Below are 21726 nucleotides of genomic sequence, written 5' to 3' on the forward strand. Positions count from 1 at the left end.
TCTCTGCCAAGGAAGTTTCAAGGGCCGGTGCAGCATTTCTACACAACCAGCCACCTCTTTCACATAAAATTCTGGGAGTTTCAATGTTACCCTTAAGGCTAATCTGTCTAATGGATGCCTCCTGTGCCAGGAACTGCATTTTTCTCTAACCCATTTTTCACCCGGAAAGAAAGATAAGGCTTTGCTTCTGATTAACCTGTGCACCAAGAAAGAGGCACATGGACCAGAACTTTTTCTTGACTTCTGGATACAAAACTATGACACTTATAGTATAAAAAACTCTAATGACCCCACTCTGAAACAAACAGGTGAGTCAAGGTGGGTCATCAGAGAAGGGGTCAGCAAACTAAAGCCTGCGGGCCAAATCCAGCCTGCCACTTGTTACTGGAAATAAAGTTTTATTAGAATTCTACTACAGTCATTCCTGCTGTCTGCTCCTGTAAATAAAGTTTTATTAGAACTCTGCCATGCACACTCATCTCCATATTGGCTATGGCTGCTTTCACGTTATAATGCAGAGTTGGCTAGTTTTGATGGGCTAAAATATTGACTATCTGGCCCTTTACAGGAAATGTTTGCCAACTCCTGTTATAGAGAGATGAACCCAGATCAAAAAAGATTCTTCTTTTGAATTAAAACTCAAAATAATTTATAAAAATTCATTCTGAAACTTTTCAGTATGTAAAGTATAAATTTTTTAAATGACTTTTATATGTTGTTATTTGTCTAGAGACTACAATGATACTTTAATTCACACAAGGTATAAAAGCTTTTATGTCGTATCCTTTCAACTATGTCAAAACAACAACAACAACAACACACCTGCCTGCTTACCCAGCTCAGATCCAGGGCTCAGAGAAACAATGCCTAATTTCTCAACAACTTTTACTGTATTTTGTGTTGCTTTTTGATAAACGGGATAATTCTTTTTGCTTTTCCTGTGTCGTGCTTTGGGGCATTAAGACATACTTAAATTATTTGTGATCACCTTATATCATGTTACATTCATTCTAAGTACACTTATCTAATTAAAGAAGCCTCTAAACCAGTATCTTTCTGCTTGATTTTGGGGGAAAACATGTGCTCAACTATGACTTTTCTTATCTTTTCATATTACCCTCCATCTACACTTTCTCGTCCAGAAGTATTTATCCCAGTTCACAGCTCTCTTTTCATTCTGTCCCTTCAATCTTCTCATAGCCTAACTTGTATTCTGATAATCACATAAATTAGTTTAAACTTTCATATTTACAATCTCTCTCTCTTCTGTGGTGTTTTAACATTTTCATTCTAGCTGGTTTCCATGATTACCCCAATTTTATCAAACACAACATTTCTATCCCAGGGTTATGTCTCTGACTTAATTCTTGGCAAATGATAATACATTCTTGAGCAGTTTTTGCAAGAAAGGTCTTTATTTTATTTTATTTTTTAGAGACAGGTTTTTGCTCTGTTGCCCTGGCAAGCAGTGGTGTGATCATAGTTCACGGTACTCTCAAACTCCTGGGCTCACGTGATCCTCCTGCTTCAGCCTCCCCCACGTTTTGGGATAACAGACATGAGCCATCATGCTCAGCCAGGAAAGGTCTTTATTGTTACATACTCTGAGACTGTATTGAGTTGAGACTTTTTTCTTTTTATATATTCATGATTGGACACTAAAGTGCCAAAAAGATTATCACTTTATTTGAAGACAAAATGTGTCAATAACAGCAACTATAACCAAATTATTGACAGACTAGAGCTCTGACAAATCTTCGTTAGCCACCAATTTCCTGGGCAGGTAGAGTCTATCCTACGGAGGACTGAGGACAAAATTCAGTTGAACACTGGAAGGGGGAGATCCCACACTCTTAGCCTTAACAGTTCAGGCTGTGTCCACCCAGCTTTGCTTAGGACAGCTCTGCCCAACTACCTGAGCCCAGACTGTCCCTTAACTAAGCCCTCCCTCCCTTTCTCTGGCTCCCTAGAAATTGATTTTCTTTCTAGTTGTAATCCATGTGGGTTCCTGCCTGCCTTAATCTAGAAAACAAAACAAAAAATAGAGCAGCACCTGGCTCCCAGGTACAGACCAAGCACTCTGCTCTGATAATAGTTCTAAGATGCTCAGAAAATAACTCGGTTGCACCTATTCCAGTTCATTGCTGACAGTCCTTGGGCACCTTAGATGCGCTTCTAGACTACTAACGAGGCTGCGTCCTCTGCTGGGTCTCTCCAGCTGTCACAGTCTACCTGCTTTTGGAACATAAGTCTGGGGTCTCCACATCCTCACAGATTCCTCTTGTCGACGGGGGGGTAACCAACTTTGTAAATTAAGCTAAAGAACCAAAAAGTCGTGTCCAGATTTCTAACATCATACCTTGCAAGTTCACAAATACAGTCGTTCTACCTTTAAATCAATTCAAGAGTGAATACACCCATACGCCATGAGTCTGATATTTAAACACAGTTTTCTCCCCTTTCTTCTACACGCAGTGCCATGTTCTCCTTACTAGGCAGTGTGGTGTCATGGGAAGAAGTGCTTTAGAAGCTGGCAGGGCTGGGTGCGATCCGTGGTACAGTCACTGCCTAGGACACACTGGTCTGCCAGTCGACATCTCTGGATTTCAGTTTTCTTATGCTAAATGGGGGTGGTAATATCTGTTCAATACGGTTGTGGGGAAAACGGGTTTAAAGTAGTGATGTATTTAAAACACATTGTATTCTCCATGGGCTAAGTCTCCGCAGCCTGGCTCAGCACCCTCGCAGTTTATTTACAAAGCCATTCCATGTGCCTCGTCTTTATTTCACCTCGCAGCCAGGAAATAGTTGTGGAAATGGAATCCCACTTTCTTAACAAATAAGGATTCAGGGGAGTGAATGATTTTTCCAAAGCCCACTGTGAGTGCATGGAAAGCACCAGCACTTCTGGTCCAAGTATCTTTTCACTTTCTGCAACAGCAAATTAAGAGACAAATATCTACTTTCCCTTCCAACTTAGTAGAGCAGGAGGGAAAATCCTTCTAGTTAACTCTCCTATTTCTTATGTATCCCACTCTCCGAGCACATACTGCAAATGTGCTATTTGGGATGGCCTTTGCCACGGGACAGTCAGAGCTAACTCAAGATGACAGCAACTCAGCAACAGAGACAGGGGCACAAAACAAACAGCTTGACTTGCCCTGGATCATTCTTCGTCAGAAGAAACCAAGCCACAGTTTCACTGACGGGGACAGATACACAGGGGCACACGCTCTGACTTGGGGGAATGAAGGGGACTATGTCTCCACCTGAATTTGTTGCAGACAAATTATGAATTCTTAAAGATTTTTTTAAGCATTTAAATTTCACCATCTGCAATCTTTTTTTCTTCCCTGCCCTCCCCCGGCCCCCACACCCGACATGGAGTTTCACTCTTGTTGCTCAGGCTGGAGTGCAGTGGCATGATGTCTGCTCACTGCAACCTCCACCCCCTGAATTCAAGTGATTCTCCTGCCTCAGTCTCCCAAGTATCTGGGATTACAGGCACACACCACCATGCCCAGCTAATTTTTTTTAGTAGAGATGGGGTTTCACCATGTTGATCAGGCTGGTCTCAAGCTCCTGACCTCAAGTGATCCACCTGCCTCGGCCTCCCAAAGTGGTGGGATTACAGGCCTGAGCCACCACACCCAACCTACCACCTGCAATCTTTTGTTTCCACTTAAAAGCAGAGCCCACAAAGATGCTCAGACAGACAAGGGGGCTACTGAGGCTGAGCAGCCTTGCATCCCATTCACCGCTGGTACATTAGTATCTTATGACACCCTCAGCAGTCACGCTTACCTCTACTGATGGCTGTTCCTTCCAGTTTCATGGATCAAAGATGCCTTTCATCACTTATGAGGAATGGGATGGGGGCAGGGAGACAGGGTCCAGGAGCTAGGACTTTGTCTGAAATCACATCCTCTTCATGCTTAGAAAGCCCTACACTTTCTCTTCTAATATTGGCTTAAAATAATGCTTGGAATCTGGTTTCAAAAAAATTGGAGCTTCTGGGAGGAAAGTCATAAGTGTATAAAACATCGAATTATATGTTAATATCCTGGCAACCTTAATTAGGCAGGGGTACTGTCAAGGACTACTTGCCTTAAAGTGAACACAGATACCCTGCATGCCCCTTTAATTATAGTTTTTGTTCAATGTTTTTTGCCGGATTTGAGTAATGCAATAGTCACGTCTGGCACCCTCATCAACAGGTTCTCGAAATAATGATAATCTCGTATGGAACAATACCTATCTTTATTTATATAAGTATTTATCTGAGACTTTACAACTCTATAATCTACACTGAGTTCTAACAGAAATGGAATAAGATTTAAACTAAGAACTATCATTTTCAATCAATTGCTTGACAGTTCTGATCAAACTTCTTAAAAATAGAAATCAATAAATACATGGGAACCAAAGCCAGGTATCCCTGGTGGTGAGAAGAAGAGCTGGAGATCTAGGGAAGACGGCAGAACCAGGACACTCCAGCAAGAAAAAGACGGAAGAGACAGAGTGAGGGTGACAGAATGTGAATGGAGACTTTCTTTAAAACCCCACACCACACTTAGAAGTTATCTGTAAGCCTCACGTTGGATTACTGCTTGATCGTCCACCTTTCTGCATCTTGGTAACTCACCTGTAAAAGCCCCAAATTCAAGACCTTGGTGCTCAAATGAGAGGAAGGCAGAGCGCCTGCCTGTCCTGATGTGCATGTCACCAGGGCGCTCAGAGTGCCCTTTATCTATGCCTGAATGAACCAAGAAGGGAGTAAATTCTTAAAAATCCCAGTTGGGTGCGGTGGCTCATGCCTGTAATCCCAGCACTTTGGGAGGCCGAGGCAGGTGTATCAACTGAGGTCAGGAGTTCGAGACCAGCCTGGACAACACGGGGAAACCCCCGTCTCTACCAAAAATACAAAAATTAGCTGGGTGTGGTGGTACATGCCTGTAATCTGAGCTATGCTGGAGGCTGAGGTGGGAGAATTGCTTGAACCTGGGAGGCAGAGGTTGCAGTGAGCCAAGATTGCACCACTGCACTCCAGCCTGGGGACAGAGCGAGACCCATCTCAAACCAACAAACAAACAAATAAATAAATAGAAAATCCCAAAACCAGCTGAGAGCGGCGTGCAAGGTAGGAAGATGGCAGGACTCCTCCAGGCATGCAGCATTGTGGTTTCTGAGCAGTTGGTGATGAAATCCCCGGCTGTGCAGATGCCAGGTCAGAACCTTCTAAGCAGCTGCGCATCTCAGAGCCTCCTCCTCTGCCAGGTGTTTTCTAAAAACACCAGAGGACTCAGGTGGCAGCAAAGAATGAGAGAGTGCAAAGGCAGGTGAAAAGCAGAGGCAGCAGCATGCGCTGGAAGCTGAATAAACACAGTCGGGATGTGGAAGGGGCAAGAACCAACAAAAGGATGAACAAGGGAAAGAGAATTGGGGGTGCCTTTAAAACAAACCTCCATTCTCCTCCTTCGTCCCACACTAATGACATATCCATGTTTTTCTTGCCCTTTTCTTCATGTTATTATCAAGACAGCAGGAGATGAATTTACAAAACGAATGATCCCATCTTTGCCTTCAGCAGTTAGAAGCTGGTGTTTGATGGTGAAAATACCATCATGTGTACCTGGATGAAGCGCTCCCAGACAGAGTTTTTCCATGACCCCTCCCCTCCCTCAACTCCAGAGCGTGACACACACATCTACTCTTAGCTGAGTCTACAGAGGAAATTGCAAAATGACTCAGAACAATTTCTCACAACTTACTTTTCCAAAAGCAAAAGCAGCCATCACCGTGGAGCTGGGACTTTATCACAAGGTGAGAATCTGCTATGAGTCACCAAAGGCACAGAAAATGCCTTGAAACTCAAAACACATCTTCATTTACTCGGTACAAGGCTTCCACCGGACTACAATCTCTACGCAACAATATTTACAGAAGGCATCAGGGTGACGATTTCAGAACTTTGAACGATGGTGAGCATTCGAGAAGGCCTCAGTGAAGGGGATTTAATGAGTGAATGAACGATACGACACTACGCCCACCCCCTTGGTAAATATTAAAATACCAGATGAGATTCCAGGCACCCACACAGGGGCAAGCCAAAATTACATAGTAATTGTGCCTATTACTTCTCTAAAGGAAAAAGGGCAAACGGCAACAAGGGCTTAGCTAATTTGCTGACAGGAAAAGGGGCAAGGGTGAAATTCACCGGCAACACCCTTGCCGGGGGGAACACAGGAGCCGCGGCTGCCTGAGCTTCCCTTAAGCTAAGCGTATAAAACAGCCATCCTAGTCCATCAGACAGCTATTTATTTTACTAAAGAGATCCATAAAAGTTTGGTTTGGGATCAAAATGTTAAACTTCTTACTCCAAAAAAACCCCATTTTGTTCACTAATGACAGAAAATAAAACTTTCAAAATGCAGAAACACCCCGGCACCTAATGTTGCAATTGGTTTTCAACAATCTGGGTTTGCATCCATTGAAGTGCAGAGTAAAAAAAACGTTAAAAAAAATCTGGTGATGTCTAACCACCATCATCAATATAATCTATTCTGCTCTCAACCTAATAATTTATTTGCCATCTAGGGGTTGTTATTTATTTAACATTCCTCAACATCTCTTAGCACATTAAAAAAATAAAGCATTAATAACTAATCTCACCCAAGCAATTAGACTAAGATAAAAACAAAGTTCAAAATACCACTTGTCTACATAAACACAGTGCTTTTCATATTGTAGGTACTTGATAACTGATTCTGCAATATCAGTAATATTAAGTCAAGACAGAGGCTAGGCTCTTCAGGTGTTTACTCAAAGTAAGGATCACGAACTGACGGTTCATAAATTCCTAAATGGGAAAGCCGTGAAAAAACATTGTAAGACTGAGGAGCTCCCTGGACTTGTCTGCAATTTCTAACATACGTGCATAAGCACTTTTCTGGGGACCCATAGCTTTCATCAGATTCTCAAATGGTCTGCTTGAAATAAGTTCCTAAATAACATAAGTGCATAAAAGAGTGGAGAGCGTCTGGAAATACGGAGTCTAACCATCCTGACCTTCGCATACCATTCTGAGAAGCCTCCACAAATCTTAGCGGTTTTAGCTTCAGTGAAATGCGTGAAGCGCAATAAATGACTGAAGCAAATTCTAATAGGGTTCTGCTAAGATTCTTCTTCTAAGCAGCTCTGCATATTCATGGGGATAAAAAGGGACATCCAGCAGAAAGCTGCTTCGGATCAGGCATTCAGGCAGAAAGACAGACAGGGAGACACATCAGGGCAAGACAGCTGGTCAGACGGACCCTTCAGTTTCACAGATAGGGAAGTTTGACGACTTACCCAAGGATGAGGAAATGGCTCCTCAGTGTAAGACTTAGGGCAAAAACCCCATGTGCTTTTTTTGTTGTTTTTTTTAAACAGAGTCTTGCTCTGTCGCCCATGCTGGAGTGCAGTGGTGCAATCTTGGCTCACTGCAACCTCTGCCTCCCGGGCTTAAGCAGTTTTCGTGCCTCAGCCTCCCAAGTAGCTGGGATTACAGGCTTGAGCCACCGTGCCTATCTAATTTTTGTATTTTTAGTAGAGATGGGGTTATACCATGTTGGCCAGGCTGGTCTCGAGCTCCTGGCCTCAAGTGATCCACCCGCCTCAACCTCCCAAAGTGCTAGGACTACAGGTGTGAGCCACCACGCCCAGCCACCCATGTGTTCTTACTCCAAGTGTACCCCATGTCGAGGTGGCTTCCCCTAAGAATAGGCAAGAACAGGCCGGGTGTAGTGGCTCACGTCTGTAATCCCAACACTTTGGGAGGCCGAAGAGTGTGGATCACTTGAGGTCAGGAGTTTGAGACCAGCCTGGCTAACATAGTGAAACTCCGTCTCTCCTAAAAATATAAAAATTAGCTGGGCATGGTGGCGTGCACCTGTGGTCCCAGGTACTGAGGAGGCTGAGGAATAAGAATTGCTTGAACCCAGGAGGCAGAGGCTACAGTGAACCAAGACTGCGCCACTGCACTCCAGGCTGGGTGACAAAGCGAGACTCAGAAAGAAAGAAAGACAAGAAAGAAAGAAAGAAAAAGAAAGGAAGGAAGGAAGGAAGGAAGGAAGGAAGGAAGGAAGGAAGGAAGGCAGGCAGGCAGGCAAGGCAAGAACCTGCAAATGGTATTTACACTGAGGTTAATTTGGCCTAAGAAATCAAACTTCCTGCTTTCTTTTCCCACAGAAAACAAAATGGTATCAAGGTCTCCATAGCTCCATCTCTAATCCAGAAGCCCAGAAAGGAAATAAAGATCTAGAAATAGAGGGCTGAGGGGCATGGAGATGGAAGATGGAAACAGAGGATGGACCTGGGAAAACACTTGCCGTTCAACCCCATCTTCACTCTCATCCAGGTGGGCAAAATTAAAGGGGAGATCTCAGGCAGCTCTGGCAGGAGGTCCCCCGCTACCACCTAAGTTGCAGGGAGCTGGCTGATGACTCCTTGAACTTGGCTTTTTGTTTGCCTTGAAGAGGTGAAACATATCCCACTTCAAGTGTCATCTCAGATAGGATGAGAGCAAAACCATGGCACCCGCTGTTTCAATGGAGAGAAAAAGTAAGGAGAAGCCTATATCAGAAATAAATGTGGCAAATCAATCATTAGGTGAAGATCAGCATCTCTGCTCAGTCAAGGCCAAATCTTTGTGTGGCCTCAGCTCTGAGTAGTCTCCAAGTCACTTTCCTGTGCATCACTGTCCCAGCAGGATGAGGAAACGGGGGGTAATTATCTCTTCAAGTTAATTTCAGAGCATTCTACCTGACAGGCCTTGATCTTCCAGCCCACCCCAGCGCAGTGATTCACACTGCAGCTCTCACAGCGCTGCTCTCTACAACCTCTCCTTTTTATTTCTTGATTTTGTGATTCTGAAGATGACTCTTAATAATAACTTGGTTTTTTTTTTCTTTCCCAAAAACACAAGTTGAAAGAGAAAAGTCTGGAGAAGAAGAAAGCAGGGACAGAGGAAGGCAGGTAGGAAAATACTGTGGCACAGACAACAGGAGGAGAAAGAACCAAACACCACATGTTCTCACTCATAAGTGGAAGTTGAACAATGAGAACACATGGACACAGGGAGGGGAACATCACACACCGGGGCCTGTCGAGGGGTGGGGGGCTAGGGGAGGAATAGCATTAGGAGAAATGCCTAATGTAGGTGATGGGTTGATGGGTGCAGCAAACCACCATGGCACGTGTATACCTATGTAACAAACCTGCACGTTCTGCACATGTAACCCAGAACTTAAAGTATAATAATAATTTAAAAAGAGGTAAGATAGGCTTATTATCTATAACTTCAAGTTTAAAATGATGTCTTCTTTTTGTCCCTAGTTTGTAATGCAAATCCCTATTTTTTCATTAAACTCTTCTCTGCAAAAAAAAAAAAAAAAAAGAGGCTGGGAAGGCAGCTGTGCTGACGAAAGTACCACAGTGATCCAAGGACAGAAAGGAAAGAGGAAGAAGGGCAATCAGCGACCTCCCTGCATCCTTCCAACCTCACCGTGCACCAGGCGCCATCGTCCTTACTTTCCAGATCAGGAGACACAAGCACTGGTGGGACCAGGCTGGCCCAGGGCTCCTGGGGTTCTTACTGTGCAGCCCGCCAGGGCACTGGACCAGTCTCGCCAGGTTCAAGTCCCCCGGCCTTGCATGATACTCTGCTCCTAGACACACGTGTATTCCATGTTTAACAGAGAAAACACAGGCCCTCTGGCACAGCTGAATGCAGACTCAGAGCCCCAGCCAAAGTGTCATTCAACAACTCAACACCCCCATGTCTGAGTTTTAAAAGCCTCACTGGCAAAGGCACAGCCAGCTGAGGACTCATCAGGCAACTTCCTGTTGCTGGCAATTTCCCTTTGGCCCCAGTTAGCCCACAGCACAGCCCATGCCAACAGCCCCAGTGCCCACTTTCTAGTTTGCCTCTGTCCAAGGACCCACTTGGCAGGAGGAATCAGCCCAGCTGACGGGAAGGGCCAGTTGCAAGAAATGGCGAGAAAGGTCACCAGCAAGTTTCTTCTGCTGCCTTCCTGCCACGCTCTGTTGTTCGTCCCTCTCTACAGGACAAGCTCTCCATGGCCGAATGGCCTTCCAGGCAGCCACTAGCTTGGAATGCTGTCTTTTGGATTCTCAATACCACTCACTTTTTTTTTTCCTGTTTTTCCTGTTGACACGTAAGTGACATCGCCAACCGTGTTGAACAGAGCATGTAAGTTATCCCTGGCAAAGAAAAGGACAGGCCTCTGTGTGCTCTATGCCACAGTAAAGTCTTCTATAGCCACCCTCTTCCCGCCACACCCAGCAAGGGGTTGGCATCTGCCTGACACATCCACCCTAATGGCCAAGGATAGACCAAGAAGAGCGGGGCACAAATACTCTGGAGCATGGAAAATAGGAAATTAAAAAAAAAAAAAAAAAAATCTAACTAACTACAAAGAGGCCAAATGGCCTTTTAGACTCCAACAAAAACTAAGCACAGTCATTTCAAACAAGTCCACAAACTTGCCTCCAAGTCTCTGCCAAGGAAGCGTGGCATTAGAGAGGCAGGATAAGGCATACAGGCTGGCGCCACACTGCCCAACTCTGACCCCGGGCGATCCATGTCCCTGCCGCCTCTCTTCCAGGAGGGGCAAAGTCTGCAGGCCCTCCTTGGCTGGCAGAGCCTCTCAGACTTCACTAAGCATCTCGGTGTTCACAGTCCACTCCCGCTAAAGAGAAAGGCAGATCTAATATACACTAACTGTATTTGGTCACTTGAAGCAACCCTTTGGAAAAGCTCATCCATTGATGACACATACATTAAAAACAGCGGCTACATGGTGAGCCAGACTTTGTCTCCACGCAGACAACGAAGAGGACCCAATTCTTACAGCTTTTGGTTTCTAGTTCGTTTTCATCTCATGGGATGGTTCGGGAGCAGCTGACCACTGACACTTACTTCAAGAACACGGGGTGGGCAGCTGAGATGGTCAAGAATACGGGTGGGCAGCGAAGATGTTCAAGAACACGGGTGGGCAGCGAAGATGTTCAAGAACACGGGTGGGCAGCTAAGATGGTCAAGAACACGGGTGGGCAGCTAAGATGGTCAAGAACACAGGGTGGGCAGCTAAGAGGGTCAAGGCACACACATGTCTTACTTTCAACAACATTTTATTGAGGTGCTCATATATTTGTTCACAGTTTCCTACCTGCCATCAAATCTCAGATCAAGAGGCCATTAGGTGAGCAGCAGAGAAAAGCTTCACACACACGTATACATGGGAGATGCACCAGGAAGGCGCAGCTTACAGCCTAATCCTCTCTCCCCTGCTTCTGCTGCTCCCAGTTGGACATAATCTCACGTGATCCCTTTGACAGCACCGGGTTGGTGGTGGTGGTATGTTTATTTATAGAGGACGATACACAGGCTTAGAAAGGTTGGGTAACTTGCCCCAGGTCCCATAATGATAAAGCCTGGTGGATGGGAATACAAATTCAGTTTTCCAAGCATCAGGTTGAGTTGAGTTCTTTCCAACATACCACTGCCTCCGAGAAAGCACTACCTGGAATTAGGTCTTTGTGACAGATTATTGTCTTTCTGCTGGAGAGTGCCACGCCCCAAACCATTTTTCAGGGACAAAGCATTTGCCTTGAGGATGCCATCTCTCTGTGCACTAAAATAGGAATTTAGTCACATAACTTGCATTTAGAAACAGTCATGCTTGGTTTTAAGAAAAGGATCTTGATTCTATTCATCTATTGAATAGCCACCATGGAGAAAGACTACGGTTTATAAATAAGTTATCTTTTAGCTTGACTGCCTAACAAAAACACAACCAAAAAGATCTTGCAATAATGCAGGCAAGTATACACCAAAGGAAGACGAATACTCCAAGAATGCTGGAAAGCAAATCATGTGGTCCAATAATTTTTGCTTTTCCCTCAGCTTCTTAGATAGGCAAGCTCTTAAAAGCAATTCATGTGAAAAAAAAAAAAAAAAAAAAAACTCAAAAGGTTAAGCTAAGTGGGTGAGCAGAAATTAAATATGAAATGCAAGTTGTGTTCACGCTGTACACTAAAAACCATAGCCACTAGTGGACGTTCTTTTTTTTTTCTGCCTAGAAAAAATAAACAGGACAAAATATATCAATTATATCTTAAACATGATTAAATTGCAAAGAGCACAACACACAGTTGTCACGCTGTGTATCTCCAGATTCTCAATGCTCTCTGTTCTATCAACACAACGCCTACAAATGGCAAAAATAATCCCTGCCAAAGCTACACTAGATGATTACATAAAATTCTTCCACAAAGCCGAAAAATTATTTCATCAGGAATAACTAAATTAAAAACTCTGCTTACCTTGTAGAAAACGGGTTTCTTGTGTGTGAATTTTCTTTTACAGCCTTAAACCCAGTGTAAGTATTAATATGTGCTATACTCCAAGGAAATTTTACAAGCATACAATTAATTGCTATATTCAAATTATTCCTTCCTCTCTTTTCAAGCATATTTTGCAGAGTAAATATTTCCCTAGGCCTTTCTGATATCTTTATATTTCAAAAAGATAGAACTATTTCGGAGATGAAGTTAAAGATTTTGGAATGAGAAAGGAACAGTGACAGCGCCACAGAACGGGTATCCAAAAGAAGTTCTCTTATCCTTAGCTGTAAAAAGCACGTAAAGATCGCTGTCAGAATCCCTTCTGGGGAGAAGGGCATCTCTTCTCATCTGCATATCAGTCTTTAGACATTTTTAGAGCAAAATCAACTTTCAATCAAGGAAAGGAAACCGTGCAAGCATGCCTGCATTTGGATCAAAATCTTTACCCGTGAAAATCAAAGCCCTTGTTTACTTACACGCTGTACATAAAAAGGAAAAGTTCAAAGAAACCAGCTCCCTCTGGGAGAACGGATCACATCGAAGTCGGCTGTTGGGAGATGTGTAAGACACGCGTCGTCTCTCCCTCTCATCCCCAGGCAATGAAAAAAATGCCAAACTGCTCTTCCAAGTCACATTCACAAGGACGTCCTAGCGCCACCAAGCTCGTCCTCCACAGCGGCACCGGTGATTGGGGGAAGCTGGCCCCCTGCTCTGTTTCCACCCATGCCGGGAGCCTGCTCTAGAAAGGCACCGGGTTAGAAAGGCACCGGGTTACCACGGACGTGGAGACAACGGGACCACAGAGGGCCACGTCTCCTGAGCCTCAGAGCCAGCTCAGCAGGTGGAGTGCAGGCAGCATGTCTGTGGGGACTGCTTAACACACCTCAAGTTCAGAACAAACCGAAAACTCTTTCAACCTCCTCACCCAAAGGGACATTGTATATTCCTTTCAAACTCCAAACTATTACAATAGCACATGCTAATTGCTAACAATACTGGGGGAAAAAAATCCCCCCTACAGGAGAGGCTGACAGGGTCACACAAAGAGCTATGACAGTAATAGGCACCCTTACAGAGAAGAAGGCAATCAATTAGGAACCATTTGCAGAAATTGCGGGGCTGACAAAAGCCCTGGGTACAGCTGTGCTTCATCAAACCAGGCTTCATTTGATTTTCAAGGGAAATTATTCTTTATTCTAATGTCTAGAATAGTTGTTAGTAAAATATCCCCAACAGCCCAGGTTCAACCAGGGTCTAATCTGAAAAGAAGTTAATGACCCCTGAGAAGACCAGTTGGGCCAGGGCAGGAAGCCCAGAAAACCAGAGGCAGGTCTTCTCCTTGAGGAGAGACCACCTTCTGAGGACACGGCACGGGGCAGGGGGATCCCGAAAAATCCACTCCCAGCACACACTGGGCATTCACCAGACACCTCCCACATTACCACTTCAAAAATAGAAGAGGACTGGGCACGGTGACTCACACCTGTAATCCCAGCATATTGGGAGGCTGAGGCAGGAGGATTGCTCGAGCCTAGGAGTTTGAGACCAGACTGGGCAACACAGTGATACCTAGTCTCTAAAAACAATAAACAAAATTATCCGGGCATGGTGGCAGGCACCTGTGGTCCCAGCTACTTAGGAGGCTGAGGTGGGAAGATTACTTAAGCCTAGGAGGTCAAAGTGGCAGTGAGTCAAGATCACGCCATTGCACTCCAGGCTGGACAACAGGGTGAGACTTTGTCTCGAAAAATAAAATAAAATTTAAAACAACAACAACAAAATCCAGAAGAGGATTGCTTTAGATATAACATGATGTTTCCAAAAAAAAAAAAAAAATTAAAATGTTTAAAAAAAAAAAACAGAACAGAAAAAAATGTAATTCTTAAATTTGAAATTTTCTTTTTCTTCTCACTAATGTCCACCACAGTTTTTATTTTTGGTGGCCACTAATTCTTCTTTCCCAAGAAACAAAGAACAGGGAAACTGAGTAACTGCTAGGTATTTACCGAAGATTTTTAAAAATGTACTGAAATCCATCATCATACATGGAAATCTTAAAAAAGGTAAGGTGATAACTACGTTAGATTTGAGAGGAATTTTACAGCAAATGCTTAACATGCTCATATTCTTTCAATAAATTTTTTTCTTCTGTGTTCTTTAGTGTTATTTGCTTTCTCTTTTCTCCACTTTTAACAATGAAAATTGAAGCTCAGATGGCCCCAATTTCAACCTGATTGCAGCTTTCTCTCCTCTTCTAAATTTCTGATGCTCCAATGTTCACTTTGTAAACGTTTTGCTTAGTTACTACAGGCACTGTTAAATAACAGAGTTGGCAATGGCCTTAACATGCTAACTTTTTGCATATCTATTTTGCTGAATCTTAAGATAAACTTTGGGAAAAAATTCAATTTCCTTCTTAAGAGTTCTGATGTGTAACTCAAGCAGATCATAAGAAAGGAGAAGTCATTATCCCTCATGGTGTTGAGATTCCCCTCAAGCTACCATCCTGTGCCAGTGCCCGGAAAGGCACACTTAACTTTTAAATACATGGCCATGCTCCATCAGTGTTTCAGGAGGATTTGATTTTCCAAAAAATTTTAAGTCAGGCCAGGCACAGTGACTCACACCTGTAATCCCAGTACTTCAGAAGGCCGGGGCGGGAGGATCTCTAAAGCCTACGAGTTTGAGACCAGCCTCAGCAACATAGTAAGACCCCATATCTATTTTATTATTAAAATAAGATTTAAAATAATTTAAGACAAAGCCATCAAAACACATCTATTTGATGCTCTAGGATCCACTGCTTCATTAAAAAGCTAATGGATATTAGACATGATATTGGGTTCCCAAAATTAAATAACCCACTAGAGATAGAACAGAGTAGTAGGACTAAAAATGCTGATGAATTTCAGTTTCATAAAATAACTTGCATCCTGGGACATAACCAGGCCAGCGAAGGCAGCTGAGCATTTGCTTTGCATGAGGAATGAGGAGGAGAGGGAGGAGAAATTTGGAAGAAGGTGCATGGAAAACCGCAGAAGAGTGCAAGGAGTGAGGAAGGGAAAGGGAGAAGAGAGGGGAGGCTGAGAGCACACAGCTGCTTCATCAAACCAGCAACTTCAGAACCAGAAGTATCCATTCTGAAGCTGGCAGTCTCTAACCTGGTCCCCTCACACACAGGGGATGTCACCAACCTCCAAAAGGTATGCCACATGGCTCCTCCCATGGGTGTGCCATGCACCTGGCTCCTGGTTGTCTTGATGTCAGCGGTGGCCCATCTAGAGCAATCACTGCCATGACACCGGCCACAGTGGGGGAGGCATGGCCAGGGTTGTGCGTTCCAAGGAGCCAGCAGGAGCTGGGAATGTGGAAGCCCTGCCCAATTCTGAAGTGGCAGGGCGGGAGCCTCGTGCTCCTCAGACACAGCTGCAGCTGCCCAGCTGTGGCTCTGGACCCAGACATCCCTGTGCTCTTGGGGACCAGGAGCAGGAAGGAGCCCCGCCCTCCCAGGCACTGCTGCAGCCGCCTAGCCGCAACTGTGGACCCAGGCATCTCTGCACTCTCAGGGGCCTGGGAAGGACCCCCTGCTGCCACAGGCTCGAAAGTAGCCTGCTCCCACTGCCTGGCTTCTCCCTAGTCCTGGTGCCCACTCTGGTCTTAGAGCAAATTTGGGTCTGAGTCCAGGCACTATTGCAACTCAGCCAGGTGTGGACACGCTCAGGGCAGCGCTGACATGCCAGCCCCCTGCTGTACTTTGGGCACCAATGGGCATGGGAAGCAGGCCAAGGAGGGGACTGAGGGCAGCTTGGCCCTGGCCTGCAGGCACCTTTGGCACAAACAGCCTGGGCACCATGAACAGCGGCAGGACACAGGCTCCTGGGTAGAAAGGGGTGGGTCCCCAGAAAAGCCCCACCTTTAAGCTGGGGAAGGCCTGAAGTCTGGGAGCCAAGCTGCCAGTCCCACAGACCAGAGTGGGAACTTATGGAGCTTTTTCTGGGCCTGCCCAAAGCCACCATGGACCAATCAGTACACACTTCCTCCCCTCCGAAGCACATAAAAACCCTGGACTCAGCCAGACTCAAAGAGACAATGAGACAACCAGCTGAGGCAAGGAGCTACTCCAGGGTCTCCTCTCTGCTTAAAGCTAAGCAGACATCAGTACTACCAGCTGTGGAGCAGAGCTACCCACTCCAGGGTCTGCTCTCTGCTGAGAGGTGAACACTCTATGGGATGACCAGCCTGCAGAGAGAAGTTACCCACTGTGGGTTTCCTCTGAGCTGTTCTATAGCTCAGTAAAGCTCATCTTCACCTTGCTCACCCTCCCCTTGTCTGCATACCTCATTCTTCCTGGTCATGGAACAAGAATTCAGGACCTCCCTAATGGCAGGGCTGAAAGAGCTACAACACAAACAGGACCAAAACACGCCCCTTGCTCGCCACATTACAGGTGACAAGGAGAGAGGAGAGGAGGAGAGAAGAGCTGCAGCCCTTCAGGGAGCCCAGACCCAGGAGTTCCCAGAACTAGGGCTATGCCACCCTCTTTGGGGTTCAGCGGTTCCTGGCATCTCCAAGCTTCCAGGTACTGGTGCAGGCCATGGAAGCTGCTTGTAGTATGTGTGATCCAGCCATAGCTTCACAGGGAACCAGCACCCGTGCTAGAGCCTGGAGCTGCTGCCTGCCCCACCACAGCCAGCTTCCCTGCCTGTGCATGGTGGCCAGACCCCACACATGCTCACTGACACACCCCTCACCACTGCACTCACTGACATACCCCTCACTACCCTGCTCACTCTTGGCAGGCACGGGATGCAGGCCAGTAGTGTAAGTCGAGTACAATCTGCCAGGTCGAGTAGGCCTAGTGGGCCCGAGAAAAAGTTGGGCAAAGGCACCCTTGGCCACAGAGGTTTCCGGCTGGTAAAGTGATACCCCAAGAATCTTGTGATAGTGTTAGTCTAAACCCAACTGAGGCATTGTTCCACTTTATAACTTTCATTTAAATGCCTATCATTGCTTCTATTTCTTCCATTCTTATTTTGTATTTAAGACAAATACAATACAGAAGATGTATAATTTCAAAATCAATTAAAAACTGGACTGGTTATTAGCACAGATTATGTCAATCAGACCATTTCTGAAAGGGTAGCAGCTAATGAACAGTTAAAAATGCAGGAAAGGAATGGAATGTAACAAATGCTGCCAAGGATGTGGATAAAGTAGAAGCCTCCTACATTGCTGCTGGGAATGTCAAATAGTGCAGCATTGTGGGAGACCATGGGCTGTTCCTCAAAAACCTAAACAGAGAATCACCACATGACCTGGCAATTCCACTCCTTGGCCTGAAAACAAGCATTCATGCAGATAACTCTTACACCAACATTCACTCCAGCATCACCCACAATAGCAGCAATAATCCAAGTGTCTATTAACAGATGAATGAATAAACAAAATGTGGTGTATCCGTATAATGGAATATTATTTGGCTGTAAAAAAGAATGAAAGCTTGACACATGCTACAACCTGGATTAACCCAGAAGACATATGTTAAGTGAAATAAGCCAGAAACAAAACAACAAATATTGTGCCTAGAAACTGGCACCTAGAAATGTATATGAGGTACCTAGAAATTGGCAAATAAGACAGAAAGTAGAATAGAAGTTACGGGGGAGTTAAAAGCGGAGGAAATAGAGAGTTATTGTTTAAGGGGTACAGAGTTTCTGTACCCCTTGCAAACCAGTGTGAATATACTTAATGCCAAAGCAGCATACACTTGAAAATAGTAAAAAAGGAATATTTTATGTTATATATGTTTTATCACACAAAATGACAACATTCCAAAAATAATTTATCTTCAGCCAAAAAAAAAAAAAAATGTAAGAAAGAAACAGAATACTAATTAACACCTTTTGACAAGGTTTTCCTTGTCAAAATCACTAAGCAAAGCCAGCACTATATATGAACAGCAGAGTGTACACTGCTCTTTGATGGCATACCAGAAGTCATGGAGGAGTTCTGGCTAAAGTAAATGGTTCCGATTAGTACTTCACTTCAAAAAAAATACATACATAAGGAAGCTGTATCCTTAAAATATATATATATATATATATATACATATATATATATATATGTTGAACTGCTGGACCTAGAGATAGGTAACTCCATCTCCTTTCCCCACCTTGGGTAAGAGCCTGCCAGGTTCGTGGTTTGCGATTTAGGCCAGTATCTTACCCTGAATGTCTGCTCCATTTTCTCCCTGTGGGAAACCTGATCCAGAGTGCCATCTGTCTGACTCCTTTTCAGACCTGTTGTGATATCAGGGACGTTGCTGAAATCTGCATGAAAAATGACAAAAACGTACATGAGTTTGGTCATTTGCAGAGAATAATAACGCCTGGTTGAAAGGCTCAGATGGAGAAAGGAAAGGAGAAAACAACCTAGGAGGCAGTACAGAGCAGTCCTGAATAACACTGAGGTTACAATTATGCACACAGATGGTCTTCTGAAACAGATCTAGGCTCTTGCTAATTGAAAAGGCAACATCTGCCTGCTTTGGTCAAAAGAGACCAATCAAAATAATGACTTAAATGCCCTGTCACTCTTCTCATTGTTGTATAAACTATACTTCCCTAAGCTCTGGTCTTGAGTAATTTATTTGGACCTACAATCAAACAGCAACAATTTTGTTGGTATTTCCCTATTTTTGGCTAAGGGAAGGCAAAATTACCAGGGAATCTTGGAAACCAATGATGGAATATTATACTTATTACAATCTACAACTTGCTCATTTACAAGCATGTTTCTTTGGTTGGCATCAACCACTATTGCATCCTAACTTAAAGGTCCAAGAAGATCAGTAAACCCTTATTAACTTCCAGAGTAAAGGCTAAGAAATAACATGGGCCAGGTGTGGTGGCTCATGCCTGCAATCTCAGCCCTGTGGGAGGCCAAGGCGGGAGAATCACTTAAGACCAGGAGTTCGAGACCAACCTGGGCAACATAGTGAGACCTTGTCTTTACAAGAAATTAAAAAAAGAAAAAATCAGGCACAGTGGTATGCAGCTATAATCCCAGTTACTTGGAGGGCTGAGGCAGGAGGATTGCTTGAGCCCAGGAGTTCAAGGCTGCAGTGAGCAGTAATCGTGCCACTGCACTCCAGTCTGGATAACAGAATGAGACCCTACCAAGAAAGGAAAGAAGAGGAAAGAGGAGGGGAAGGAAGGGGAAGAAAGGGGTGGGGAAGGGAGGGGAGGGGGTAATAATTAAAATATAAAAATAATAAAAATAAAAATTTTAAATTTAAGTAAATTAAAAACTAAAACATTAAAAATTTTAAATAAATAATATGAAATAAGTAGAACACATAGTTTTCCAGCCTACAACTGGAAGCACACATCCCATCCTCAGCACTCTTCTCCAATAGAGACAGAAAGCCCAGCCTCTATCAAAACATAACACAAGTTTTCATCATAATTCTTGTATTTGATAGAATGTCCCCTCAACTAGGTGAAACCAGATGATTTCTGATCCCATCCAGGTACAAGAAATCAGTCTGAGCTGATCTAGGCCCAAGAGGCTTGGATAGACTTGCAAACAAAGAAACTGCCCAGCATGATGGGGGCAGGGAAGATGGTTTCTAGAAAATCTTTAGAAGCTAGGGGAACCCCTGGAGGTTAGCACAGCTGAGACAGAAGAATGCCAGGAGCAGGTTCATGCTGATATTACCAACCACTACACAGGCACTCACATCTAAGATAGGGAAAGGTCTCCGGAAAACATATAATGATCTACAAAATTCTGCAGCTCTAATTTTTTTCTTCCGTTTCCTCTTCCAACACCCTAATCTCATCCAGATAAGGACCAGACAGATAATCTCGGTCATACCTCACTGCTGTTGGTTGCAAAGTTAGCCCAGGGAAGGCAGTGCTGACCCGAAAGGCATGAGGCTCCCTGGGGAAATTTTGAGTAGCAATGACAAGCAAGGATACTTGGGCCTGCCTCCCCTAGTCCCGTAATGCCACAACACAGAGGCAGTCCCCTCACCAACAAGCTGACTGCACGGGAAGTAAGACGAAACCCTCAAACCCAAGTGACCCACCGCTGTCTTCTAAGACTGCCCCCTTTCTCTGATGTGTATACCTTGGCTTAAGGGAGACCAATTTATGTAAGTCCCAAAAGAACAGCAGCCCTTACTCCTATTGCATCCAGCCTAAATGCATCTCTCCGTTCCTGCACTCAGTACATACTTCTTGAGTAGCAGCTGTTTTCCAGGCACTGTGTGAGCAGCTGGGGATGCAAAAATGAGTGAAATGCTCTCACGGGCTGCTTCTAGTCTGGGGAGAGGCAGTTGGTGAGGGAGAGGCAGTTGGTGAGGGAGGGGCGGGTGGAGAGATGAGTGCAACCAAGTGTCACAGATGCTATGAGGGAAGTCCACAGGCTGCTGAGTGGGGACACTCAGGAAGTAAGTCAATTCTCCCTGGGCCCTTAAAACACTTCAGAGGAAAGCAGACACGTGAGCAAAGGCTTTATGTCGGCGGAGTATCTATTTGACTTTCAAGCTGGAGATGACAAGGCAGGGTGGGCAGCGGGGAGGGGGGATTCCAGGGCTGGAAGCGGCCTGAGTAAAGACGAATGATAGGAGGAGCCGGGCACCATCGGGGAACTTGCCGAGTGTGGCTGCACAGAGTGGGGCAGAGATGGAAGACTGTCCTCGATGGACGGATGGATGGAGGACAAGAAAGTCATAGTGACATCACAGGTACAAGGTGTAAGGACCAGAACATCACAGAAGAGAGCAACAGAAGAAAGTAAGGGATGGTTGAGCATTTGAGGAGGTAGATTTCATAGGTCCCCTCTTTGTCATTTATTAGATATAAGAAGATACAGAAAAGAGAGGCATCGAGGAAGACTGATTTCTACGTCCTAGGTGACTGGGTAGATGGGAAACGCAACAAGGGGAGAACTGGGGATAACAAGCTTAGCTTCCGCAACGCTGAGTCTGAGACACGTGCGGGCCATGCAGGGGGAGATTTTCAGTGGTCGGGAGTCCAGAGTCTAAAGCCCAGAAAGGTCCTCACGGAGACATGGATTTGCAAGTCATCAGACTATCTCTCCACAGTAGTGAAGTCAAGGGAGTGGAGGACATCAAGAGGACCGAGGAGAGAACCATAGAAACATCAGTGCATAAGGGTATGGGAGAGGGTGACCCTCAAGAGAGGAACCTTTCTTTTTATAGAGAAGTAAAAAAGAAGTATAAGGCCATCAAAAAAGAGTCATGTCACAGAAGCCACACAACGTAAAAGTGCATTACCTAGGTTACAGAAT

The 21726-nt window shown here is 44.7% G+C and overlaps 1 protein-coding gene across 1 annotated transcript in view; it reads right to left on the minus strand.

Annotated features, from left to right (window-relative positions):
• TIAM2 (T cell lymphoma invasion and metastasis 2) overlaps positions 1-21726 on the minus strand; it is a 530409-nt gene that overhangs the window by 28566 nt on the left and 480117 nt on the right. The window contains 1 exon segment of the mRNA XM_025381328.1: positions 18634-18737. Coding sequence (XP_025237113.1) covers positions 18634-18737 — 104 coding nt within the window.

The sequence above is a fragment of the Theropithecus gelada genome, chromosome 4, assembly GCF_003255815.1.
Source record: "Theropithecus gelada isolate Dixy chromosome 4, Tgel_1.0, whole genome shotgun sequence".
Taxonomy (NCBI): domain Eukaryota; kingdom Metazoa; phylum Chordata; class Mammalia; order Primates; family Cercopithecidae; genus Theropithecus; species Theropithecus gelada.